Genomic DNA, 12,326 nt, shown 5'->3' with positions numbered 1-12,326 from the left:
ACGGCGCAAAAGTATTTATAGCAAGGATTACTTTGCAATGGTTGTTTTGGAGAACAATAGTTAAATTGTCAGCATCTCACTCATTTGGGAAAAGTTTGTTCAGGCTTCCGGGGACTCAGGACCACAAAATAATATTTTTCATATTTTTTAAAAGAAAGTTTAACCTGCTCAGGGGTTCCTTCAAAAAGTTTTCCACATGATAAGCTGAATAAAGTGTCTCCTGTAAATATTGCTCCACTCCCAGGAAAATAGTAGCTAACATGGCCTGCTTTGGAAAATGAAATATTAGAAGACACTATAGCAAGTAAGTGCAATATAATCAGATCTGATGCTTCTGACCACTTATCAATATTACAAGAATTACATATATAACCAAAGCAACAATCAAACACAAGGAGCTTTGGAAGTTTGGAACTTCATTACTCATGCGGTGATGTGAGGTATTTCAAAGGTTAAAATACTACTAATTCTAAAGGGTGATAGGACATAGGGTGAACTTGGACAACATCAAGATGGTGATTCTTTTGGTAATCTTCTTTTGGGCTAAAAGAAAGAATTGGACACTATATATGACACTTAGGCAGTTAGGGACTTCACTCATAATTGGGAGGCCATACTTGCAACTTTGTGATTTCTTAGTTTTGAGGTGTGGCCTCTTGGTCTTTTATTCTTCAACTTGTGAATTCCCTCATTTTAAATATAGTTATTCTTTCTCTTGTTATAAGAAAAACCAACAAAGAAGTGCTTTAACAGTAATCATCGGAACAGATAAGTACACCAATCAGTGACACGAGATGCCAGTTTATCAACATATCAAAATGTTTAATATAAGCCCTTAAATAGCATGGCCATCTTGATATAACCTGCTAAATCCGGTTAGAATGTGGTCATTAAGATATTTAATCGTATACAGGGTCATTATTAGCCTCTGAAATCATGAGAACATACAGAGTCTTCTCATACAAAGTTGTTCTCATGAACCACCTCTTTGTGCAGGCCAAGGGTGTCAAGGCAAGGATCCATTAATTTCGATATCAATGAAGAGAAGACTAAGTGATGTCACTCGTCCAAGGGATATTGCCTCCCCAAACCCAGAGGGGAGCAAGAAAGTACCTCTCTTGTTTCTGTTTTTATAGCTTCATTCTAGTAATAAAAAACTTTTAAGGGTTCTATTTATTGTTAATTTTTAATTCCTAGTTTCATTACGTCTATTCATTTAATTAAATAGGATTTTCTTTATCTGTTTATGAGCAAAGACATGCTTAGCTCTTAATATCTTGAATTGGTTGTTAGGATTTCTTTTAACGAGGCCGTCACTTTGGGTTCATTTTATATCCAAAAAGAACTATAACAGTATTAGGCATCTTAGTAGCAGGTTGTGCTAGTTTAGTGAGTGAATTTGTGATTATTTGATCAGATCAAATTTCTTTTCTTTTATTGGAAAAATTATGAGTTTTGATCCTTCTCCTAGATTATTCTAGTTGAGTATTTTACTGATTAAATTGAATTTTAGCTTGTTTAGGAAACTATCCACTAAATTCAAGTTGAACTAGAAGATATTCATAAGTATAAACAACTATAGCTCCACGCTTGTTTCATCCTACAAGGTTACACCACCTAAGCGAATGGCTGCTGTACAATGCTAAGAAGAAAATTGGAATAACGTGCTCCTGAATCCTGATAGGTAACAAGCATATTGTATACAAGTTGATTATAACCTCGTGTATGACCAGGGGTTTCCATTACAAGCACCTCATGGCCTGCAAACATCCATTTCTCCCCATCCTTCAGAGCTATATCAATTCCAGGAATTCTATCACTGTCTATACTTGCTCCAATTATCTACATATAAAATATGGAAGTGAAACTTTCTGTGGTATCTGAACTTCAAAGAAGAGCTAACAACATAACATCTGTTTAAAAATTGTAAAGTAAAATCCATTTTTGGGGAGGTTCGTAATATTTTTATTTGGAAGAACATGAAAGAAGGAAAATGATCTATAGGTCTTGCATAGCTCTGAACAAAACCGAGCTTTGTCTGTATATATCTTGTATACTATGGGAATTAAGTTTTTCATATTTTTGGTCCACGACTCCATGTGAAAAACATATCCAGGATATTTCTTTAGTCTCACTGGTTTCTATATTCCAATGGGATAAAAAAAACTAGTGTAAGTCGCTGTTTTACCAACGTAAAGTAATACTAAAATACAAATGTTTAATAGTAACTTCTATGTCTATCTAGTTTTTACCTCTGCTCTCTTTGTTGCATAAGTCTACATTTACAAATTACAAAATTAGTGTGTACCCATAGGCTTTTTTCTATAACTGCACTGGAAGTTATTACTTTATGTAGCTATTATTTTGGACGATACTAAATTAAGTGTGTTTTTATGCTTGCCTTACCAATACTTGAATGTCAGCCCATGATTCCGCACTAAATTAGCAGAAATTCAGTAGTAATAGACTTTTAACCAAGTGAATCAGGTCTTACTGAATTTACTGAACACTTTTGTCACTTATGTCACGCCTACCTTTTATAATGCGAATGATATGCATCAAATATAAAAAGTTTTTCCTACATTGATTGATATTAGGTAACACTTAAAAAAACTTATGTTGAGCACGATTAAAGCAGCAAGAAATATGCGACAGCTGATTAGCAACTGAAACAAACATTATTATCATACCTTTGCACCATACCTTTCTTTTAACTCCATGTTGCCACCAGTGTGATCATGATGGTGATGTGTGTTTAGAATGTATGTCAAATTTTGGTTTTTTCTATTCAATGCATCTATTATGGGTAAAGCTTCCGACGGATCAACAACTCCAACAGTCCCTGTATCCACATCACGTAAAAGATATGCATAGTTGTCCTTGAGACATGGTACCTGATAGCAGGTAGAAGTTATGTCAGACATATACTACAGAAAGCGTAAAAATGACTTGAGAGAGACAGAGAGAATGAGTTCGCTCACTAGCTCAATTTGCAAGGTGGAGGTTGTATTGGAAATGCTACACAAGTATTGGCCTACTCCACGTGAACGGCTAACTGCTTTTAGGGTTTTGAATGGCCTCGACAACAAGGTTCCGAGCCAATACAAAAGACGATTCCTAAAGCAATTCTGCCTCATTCTTGGCCATGCACAAAATTCTCTCACCTGCAAATCTAGTAACATATATAAAATGAACATGAACACCCCCAAAATAGTTCTCAGGTCAATGTCCTCACTCCTCACCCAACAACTTCTATAATACAAGGAAACTATAGACACAGAATTCAAGTGGCTAAATGCAGAAAGAACACTCAAGGCACACTGTTCCTATATCGTCCGAACCACAAGGCGAGAGGCAAATGGAAAATACAAGTCAAGTAGTTCCCGTATCACGGATATTGTAATAAAGATAACATAATGCATAATAGATTAATAGGCATGTCGAATGCATTAGAAAATTTCAAATAGCAAAAAAGAAATCAACATATAAACCCGTTTACGATAAGTTAACCTCTTGTGAGAATCAAATGTTCAAAATCTTAAATCTCAACCATACACTTAAAAGAACCATCATCCTATAACTCCATGATTTTCTATTTGATTACAATACAATCAGAATTGACTGAACTGAAATAATTAGAAGGGTAATTGAGTTAATCTTTCTCAATCACTAATATTTAAACAAACCCAGTCAATCACTTTGACTTCATATTCCCTTTCTTCTATTTTAAAGTCCAATTGGCATTCCTATCTACTTGTTTCTAGTACTATAAGTGGAAAATTGGCCTAAGATATGAATGTCAATTTCTCATGCATATAGAGCAGCAAACCTACAAGATTTCTCTCTTAGTATGAACTAAATTGAACTCTTCTTGGGTAATCAGAGACAAAAAGTATTCAATTACTTCAATAATATCCTAATTAATCTTTCACAAAACAATAATTTCTAACATTATATGAGTATTGATAGACTGATTATAGAATCAAAAATTTCATGAACAAAGTTAAGAAAATGAAATCAAGAGAATTCTAAAGAAAAAATCTGTTTAAATTAGGGTGAAAAAGAAGAAGGAACACAAACCCTAACGCACTGAAGCGATGCCACTGCCGAAGATGCCTTCGAGAACATCGTCTTCGCGGAAGAGAGAGAGAGAGAGAGAAAGAGAAAGAGGGAATCTAGAGAGAGAGGAAGAGGGGTTGGAAAGTTTGAGTGATCCCACGAAAAGCTTAAGGAAGCCAACTGTACCGAAAAATGTGGGCTTTTGGAAAATTTCTGGTGGGACGTCCAGACTCAAAAGTCTACAAATTGTAGTAGGTTGGCCACGTGTTACAACGTTGAATTGTTACATTTTTTGGAACAATGTGATTATATTCCTTTTTTAACTTTATAATTTAACAATTTTTATTTCATATTTCCAAAAGGAAAAAAAAATATTATAAGTCTAATCTTGAGAAAAACTTTTAAGGGTTATTTTTTAAGGCCAGCGCTTTGGGGAAAGCTAAATAGTTTCCGGGGTGTGAAATTTTAAAGGGAATATGCAAAATTTCGAAAAGTTTCCGGGGAAACATATTTTATAGGGAATATGGCTCAAAATAAAAAATTCTCCCCCTCACCTCCCTCCACCTCATCTTCTCTCTCTCTTCTCCGATAGGTCGCCGGCCGGAAAATTTTCCGGCCGGCGACCATGAAAAAAAAAAAAAAAAAATTTTTTTTTTTCTCTCACACCTCTCTCTCTCTCTAAACTCCGGCGAAGGGGTTTCCTTTTTAACTTCTCTTTTCGTTGCTTGAGATTGAATTTTTAGTAGCAGTTGGGAGGTCTGGTCACTTTTTAACTTCTCTTTTCGTTGCTTGAGATTGAATTTTTAGTAGCAGTTGGGAGGTCTGGTCACTTTTTAACTTCTCTTTTCGTTGTTTGTTTTATGAATTTGGGTTTCATTCATTTCTTCAACTAATCTAGACCAGTATTAAGAAATAGTAAAGATAAGTCAAAACAGTAAGCAAGATTAGGTTCTCCACTGATTAAGTAAAGTTCTTAATTAAATTCATACAAAACCAGTAAGCAAGATTCGTTTGGTTTCCCAAATCTGAAGAAGGAGAGAGGAAGAGATATAAAAGGAGAGGAAGATAGAGAAAATATGAGAGAGAAGAGAGGAAGAAGAAGAAGAAGAGAAAAAAGAAAAAAAAAATTGTTTGAAGGTCGCCGACCGGAAAATTTGTCGGCCGACGACCTTCGCCAGTGAAGATGATGAGGTGGCGAGAGGATGAGGTGGCAGAGAGAGGTTATGAGATGGAGAAGAGAGAGGTGATGACTAGTTAACGGACATATAATGGTAACTGAAAAAAGGGGTAATCTGGGTATTTTCGATAAAGTAGGGGGCTAAGCAGGAAGTTGGTCATAAAGTTGGGGACTATTTGGGAAATAAACCAACTTTTAATGAATGAATAAGAAATGGGTTATTTCCCAAATGGCCCCCAACTTTATGACCAGCTTCCTGCCTAGCCCCCTATTTTATCAAAAATGTCCAGATTGCCCCCTTTTCCAGTTACTGTTATAACTCCGTTAACTGGTACGTCATCAACTCTCTCTCTCTTCCATTTCATCACCTCTCTCTCGTCCATCTCATAACCTCTCTCTGCCACCTCATCTTCTCGCCACCTTATCGTCTTCACCGGCAAAGGTCGTCGACCGACCAATTTTCCGGTCGTCGACCTTCAGACGTAAAAAAAAAAACAACAATTTTTTCCCTCTCTCTCTCTAAACTCCGGCGAAGGGGTTTCCTTTAGGTCTGGTTCACCAGATCTTCAGATCTGGTCGCAGACCATTGAAGGTATGTTCGCAGACCTTCAAAGGTCTGTTCGACAAACCTTTGAAGGTCTGCGAACATACCTTCAATGGTCTGCGAACATACCTTCAATGGTCTGCTACCAGATCTGAAGATCTGGTGAACCAGACCTTCGGCGAAGGGAAACCCCTTCGCCGGAGTTTAGAGAGAGAGAGGAATATTTTTTAAAAGAGGAGAGAGGAAAAAAAATTTATGTTTTAAAGTCGTCGGTCGGCGACCTTCGCCGTTGAAGACGATGAGGTGACAGAGAGAGGTGATGAGATGGAGGAGAGAGAGGTGGTGATTAGTTAAAATAGTTAGAGTTAATTCCTATATGGCCCCCTACTTTGTGACCAACTTCCTTTATGACCCCCTTTTTTTCGTAAATTCATATATGGCCCCCTATTTTCAGGTAAATGTCATTACTACCCTTCTTAATTCTAAATTTAAAACATTAAAAAAAAAATTATTTCCACCTCACCCCTCTCATCTCTCCACCTCATCTCTCCCTACACCTCACCCCTCTCTCTCTCTCTCTCCAATTCACCTCTCTCTCTCCAACTCACCCCTTTCTTCTCCGGCAAGGTGGCCGGCCGGAAAATTTTTAAATCTCTCCACTCTCTCTAAAAATCTCTTTCCTAAAACCTAAAAAAAAAAAAATCTCTCTCCTCTCTCTCTAAATTTTTTTTCTTTTTTTTTAAATCTCTCCACTCTCTCTCTCTCTCTAAAACTCCGGCGAAGGGGGTTTCCCTTCGCCGGAGGATCTGTTCACGAAAGAATTTTTAGAGAGAGAAAATTTTTCCGGAGAATTTTTCCCTTCAAATATAAAAACTATAAAAGAAAAAGGAACAAATTTCTCTTCTCTCTCTCTGTCTAAACACTCCGGCGAAGGGAAATCCCTTCGCCGGAGGTCTGGTTCACCACTACTAGATTCTGAAAAAAGCATAATACCCCAATCAAAGTTACAATCCAGATCTAATTCTTACCTATTCTCTCTCTCTCTCTCTCTCTATCTCTCTATCTCTGACATCTCTCTCTCTCTCTCTCTCTCTGAAACTTGAACACAAATTTATTTGAACTCTTTTAGAGATAGAAAATTTCCATTCCGCTAAAACACCACTACTAGATACCGAAGCTTTCTGGCGTTTACCATCACTTTCATTCTGCTAAAACACCACGAAAATTAGCTCCTTTCAACAAAACATGAACATAGGAACAAAATCATTCATACCCATGTTTATATTCATCCTCAAAAACCCTAATATACAACGTTTGTTCTTGTTATTTTGATCAAGCAGAAGTTCTCAATAATCATCTGTAGGGTTTTGGTGTATCTCATACACTACCTAGTGTTGTAAGCGGAATCTCAAACATCTCATGTTTAACACTAGATTGCCCAGGACCTATATGCATAAACTAATCAATGAACTAGAGAGGGATAAATACCTTAACGCGTTTTTCCCTCGAACCATTCCAATCGCATGCAAAGATCGAGAGCTCCAACTGTAGCTCCTCTACTTGAGACACCGAGTGAATAGACTTGATCTCCCTTCCTTTCAGACTGCTAGGACTTAGTAGAAGGTTGAGAAGAACTCTTCTTCTTGACTAGATTGATAGAATGGGAACTTTTTCTCTATATTCCTCTCTCTCCAATAGCTGTATATTCAGAGAGAGAGAGAGCTGTATATTTTTCCTTAGAGAAAAATCCACACCTTTTCTGTTCTCAACTGACCCAATATATAGACAAACCCTAATTAGAATCTCATTCAGATTAGGTTTTCTATTTTCTGGGTCACAGAAAAGATAATTACCAAAATACCCTTTTTGGGGTATTTTGATAATCCCCTTAAGTGTGGCCGGCCAGGGCAGCCCACTATGGGCCTTATATGGCCGGCCCACTTACTCTGGTCGGCCATCTCATGGCCGGCCCAAAGAGCCTCCTTTCTATCTTGTCCCGAATCTCCATTCGGACCCTTTCTGCCTTTCCAGTTGAATCCCATCCAACTTTAGCCAGTTCCCGTCTAGTCAAATCTCTCCGATCAAGTTACCAATCTTATGTGTAACCCGTTGTAGGATCCGGTCTATGTTAGCCTCAAATCAACTCCTTGATCCGATGATCGTAGTTGGCTTCTAGCAAAGCATTACGACCCCTAATTGGACCGGACTGGATGATCTTTACGTGTGGTCATCGTTATCCTAACTGACAAATTGATCGCATTGCCACCTTGGTCGAAGGACACTCCTTCGGAAGGACATCTCCTTCAGACCGAACGGATAAATCCTTCAGTCTCCCACTTGTACTTAGAACAAGTGCAATGCTCGATTCCCATGTCGCTTAGTATCCCATCTGATACGTCACACCGTTCAGACTTTCTTGATCCAGAGAACAACTGTCAATTCAAATGATTAACTCTTAATCCATTTGAGTGCGGCCACACATTTCACAGTTGCTTCTCCTCAAGTGGCCCGGAGATACTTATTCCTAACTTAATAGGAGGACATCATCCAGTCTTGTACTCCCACTTAACTTCATGTCTATCCTGTCTCCCCCAGTATGCTGCCTTTATAACCTCCTTTTACGGCGCGGCGTTTGACAGTACCAAAGCTCGACATTCCTTACATAAGATGAGTGGAGCACTCATGTTTACGGAATCTCTCCAATCTTGCCTATGAGAGTTTGTGACGCCTTTTTCAACTTCTTGAAAAAACTCTCATCTTTGGGTTAATCCAATGTAGATTCCCAATCTACATCCATGTAATTGACTTAAATACCATATTCCTATAGCCCATGGAACTGCGCTATCAGTCAATTCCCATGCTAGTCTTCTTAAGTCATTGTTGTCCATGCGATGACCTGGACTAGGGACTCAATAATGAATCTATTCCACGTTCACTTAGTGGGGTTCCATTCACCAGATCACGTATCTGATAAACCCACCTGGAATTCCTCATTATTTTTAGACCGTCATTAAACACTAAACCATTATTTAACGACAGAAATAAACTCCTTTATTTCTTTTTATTGAATGTAGCTAATTGATTACATGAAAACCCCTTTTCATTAATCCAATTACAACCTAAAGCCATTCATCGATGCGCTTTATACCTATGCCCCTTCTATGACTCTCATACTTGGGCTGAGGCAGTGGTTTAGTTAACGGATCGGCAACGTTGTCGTCCGTATCGACTTTGCAAATGACCACATCCTTTCGCTCAGTGATTTCCCTAATCACGTGGTACTTCCTTAGGATATGTTTGGATTTCTGGTGCGCCCTTGGTTCCTTAGCCTGGGCGATAGCTCCATTGTTGTCACAATACAAAGTAACCCCATTTTCTATGCTAGGAACTACACCAAGTTCGGAGATAAACTTCTTTATCCAAACTCCTTCCTTCGCTGCTTCCGAAGCGGCAAGGTATTCTGCTTCTGTGGTAGAGTCTGCTACAGTAGTCTGCTTTGAGCTCTTCCAGCTTACTGCTCCTCCGTTTAGACAAAAGACATAACCCGACTGCGATCGGAAATCATCTCTGTCCGTTTGGAAGCTCGCATCCACATGGCCTTCCACGATTAGTTCGTCTTTCCCGCCATTCACCAAGAAGTGATCCTTAGTCCTTCTTAAGTACTTCAGGATATTTTTGGCTGCGGTCCAGTGTTTCTCCCCTGGATTAGATTGGTAACGACTACACATACTCAAAGCATATGAGACGTCTGGGCGAGTGCAGACCATGGCGTACATGATAGATCCTATTGCCGAAGCATAAGGCACCTTCTTCATGTGTGCTAGCTCATCAGGATCTCGGGGACACTGAGTCTTGCTAAGCGTCGTACCATGTGTCATGGGTAGGAATCCTCTCTTAGAGTCTTCCATCTTGAACCTCCCAAGAACCTTATCTATATAAGTCTCTTGACTAAGTCCAATCATCCTCCTCGATCTATCTCTATAGATCTTGATGCCCAATATGTATTCTGCATTTCCTAGGTCTTTCATTGAAAAACACTTCCTAAGCCACTCTTTCACGGAGTCAAGCATAGGAATGTCATTTCCAACGATCAGTATGTCATCCACATACAGGACCAAGAAAACTAGGTTGCTCCCACTAACCTTCTTGTATACACAAGATTCCTCTTCATTCTTCAGAAAACCAAACTCTTTGATTTTCTCGTCGAATCGAAGATTCCAGCTCCGACTTGCTTGCTTCAACCCGTAGATGGACCTTTGAAGCTTGCAAACCTTTCCAGCATTCCCGGAATCCTCAAAACCCTCAGGCTGTGTCATGTACACATCCTCTTCCAGTTTACCGTTCAGGAAGGCGGTTTTGACATCCATTGTTAAATCTCATAATCATAATGAGCTGCAATTGCTAGAATAATCCTAATGGACTTAAGCATCGCGACAGGGGAAAAGGTTTCTTCATAGTCTATACCCTGGACTTGTCTGTAACCTTTTGCCACCAGTCTAGCTTTGAAAACGCTCACGTTTCCATCCTTGTCTGTTTTCATCTTGAAAATCCATTTGCATCCTATGGGTTTTACTCCATCGGGTAAATCAACCAAGTTCCAAACTTGATTCTCAGACATGGATTCCATTTCGGATTTCATGGCTCCCAGCCATTTTTCGGAGTCTGGGCTCGTCATAGCTTCTTCGTAGGTGCTGGGTTCGTTATCCTCTACCAACAACAACTCTTGTCGTTGAGACAACTCAATCAGCCTTGCGGACCTACGCGGGGCTTGAACAACAGGTGAGACACTCTCAACTCCTTGAGGGTTCTCCTGCGAATCACATTCGCTCTGCGCGGGAGGATCTCCGAGATCTGCCATCTCATCCCCTCTTTCCTCTTCTATCGGCTCATAATAGTTAGGAATCGCGACTTCTGACATCGTTGCAACGGTGCCAGTTTGTTGCTCAGATCGAACCTCTTCGATCTCTATATTTCTCCCACTTGTCTTCTTGGAAAGGAACTCCTTTTCAAGGAAGACACCATCACGAGCAACAAACACTTTGTTCTCTGACGGGTTGTAGAAGTAATACCCCTTTGTCTCTTTCGGATAACCGACGAAGAGACACTTGTCTGATCTTGGTGCTAGTTTATCTCCTTGTAAACGCTTTACATAAACATCGCAACCCCAGACTTTGAGAAAAGACAACTTTGGAACCTTTCCAGTCCACATCTCATGTGGCGTCTTTTCTACAGCTTTTGACGGAGCTCGGTTAAGTGTGAAAGCAGCCGTTTCTAGAGCATACCCCCAGAAAGTGTTAGGAAGATCGGTTAAGTTCATCATCGATCGAACCATGTCCATCAATGTTCGATTCCTCCTCTCGGACACACCGTTCATCTGAGGTGTTCCTGGAGGAGTGAGTTGTGAAACTATTCCACAACTCCGAAGATGATCCTCAAACTCTTGACTCAAATACTCACCACCTCGATCCGATCGAATGGCTTTTATTTTCTTGCCAAGCTGATTCTTCACTTCATTCTGGAATTGTTTGAACACTTCAAATGATTCCGACTTATGCCTCATTAGATACACGTAACCATATCTAGTGAAGTCATCAGTGAACGTTATGAAGTAGCCATAGTTACCTCTCGCAAGTGTACTCATAGGTCCGCATACATCTGTATGTATCAGTCCTAAGGGTTCACTCACCCGATCTCCTTTCCCCTTGAAGGACGATCTTGTCATCTTGCCCACTAAGCATGGCTCACATGTATCGTACGATTCCAAATCACACGATCCCAGAAGTCCATCTGCATGAAGCTTCTGCATGCGTTTCATGTTAATGTGACCCAAACGACAATGCCAGAGATAACTTTGGTTAGAATCATGAGTACGAAGCCGTTTCGTGTCTATGTTCAGGATTTCGTCTTCTATGTTCACAACATAAAGACCATTACGCAGCTTAGCACTGGTGTAGAACATCTCACCCTTGTATAAAGAACAACTCTTGTCCTTTATTATAGCGTGATATCCCTCTTTGTCTAACACCGACGCAGAGATGATGTTCCTCGATATAGTCGGTACGTAATAGCAATTACGTAGCACTAATATCAACCCAGTCTCTAAACTGAGCTCGAAAGTTCCTACAGCCACAGCAGCAACTCTTGCCTTGTTTGCGACTCGTAGAACCATCTCGCTCTTTGTCAGATACCTGACCTCCTTGAGCTCGTCTAATTCTGAAATTATATGAGCTCCACATCCGGTATCATATACCCATGAGGGAGAGTCAGCCATATCTGCCAAATTGACCTCTATAACATAGGCACCGACTTCCACTTCCCTTTCTGGTAGCTCTATTACGCTTTCTTTCTTTGAAGCATCGAGAACTCTTCTCTGATCTTCCTCCCAATCTAGAAAGTCGTATAGATCTCTATCTAAACGTGAACTAATCCTATTTGCCATCTCTACTCTACAGAAACAAAATAAGGATTTTGCTAAGTACTACATTCAATGTTTACGCAAAAACACTTTTTGCCATATTATTCAACGAAAAAATGTCCCTCTATGAA

The 12,326-nt window shown here is 39.5% G+C and overlaps 1 protein-coding gene across 1 annotated transcript; it reads right to left on the bottom strand.

Annotated features, from left to right (window-relative positions):
• Nucleotides 1–22: 22 nt before the first annotated feature.
• Nucleotides 23–4,212, bottom strand: LOC147529512 (putative hydroxyacylglutathione hydrolase 2, chloroplastic). Its single transcript, XM_086651464.1, has 5 exons — nt 4,081–4,212; nt 2,982–3,164; nt 2,691–2,894; nt 1,719–1,842; nt 23–265 (listed from the first exon to the last, which is right to left on the bottom strand). Exons 1-5 carry the CDS (start codon nt 4,126–4,128, stop codon nt 81–83), a joined length of 744 nt encoding a protein of 247 aa, XP_086507590.1. The 5' UTR covers nt 4,129–4,212; the 3' UTR covers nt 23–80.
• Between the last annotated feature and the right edge of the window lie 8,114 nt (nt 4,213–12,326).

This window comes from Eschscholzia californica, unplaced genomic scaffold (assembly GCF_041429995.1).
Source record: "Eschscholzia californica isolate CP2 unplaced genomic scaffold, dmEscCali1.0.p SCAF_99, whole genome shotgun sequence".
Classification (NCBI taxonomy): domain Eukaryota; kingdom Viridiplantae; phylum Streptophyta; class Magnoliopsida; order Ranunculales; family Papaveraceae; genus Eschscholzia; species Eschscholzia californica.
The sequence above is the reverse complement of the archived record's forward strand: the minus strand, read 5'-3'. Positions and strand labels throughout refer to the sequence as shown.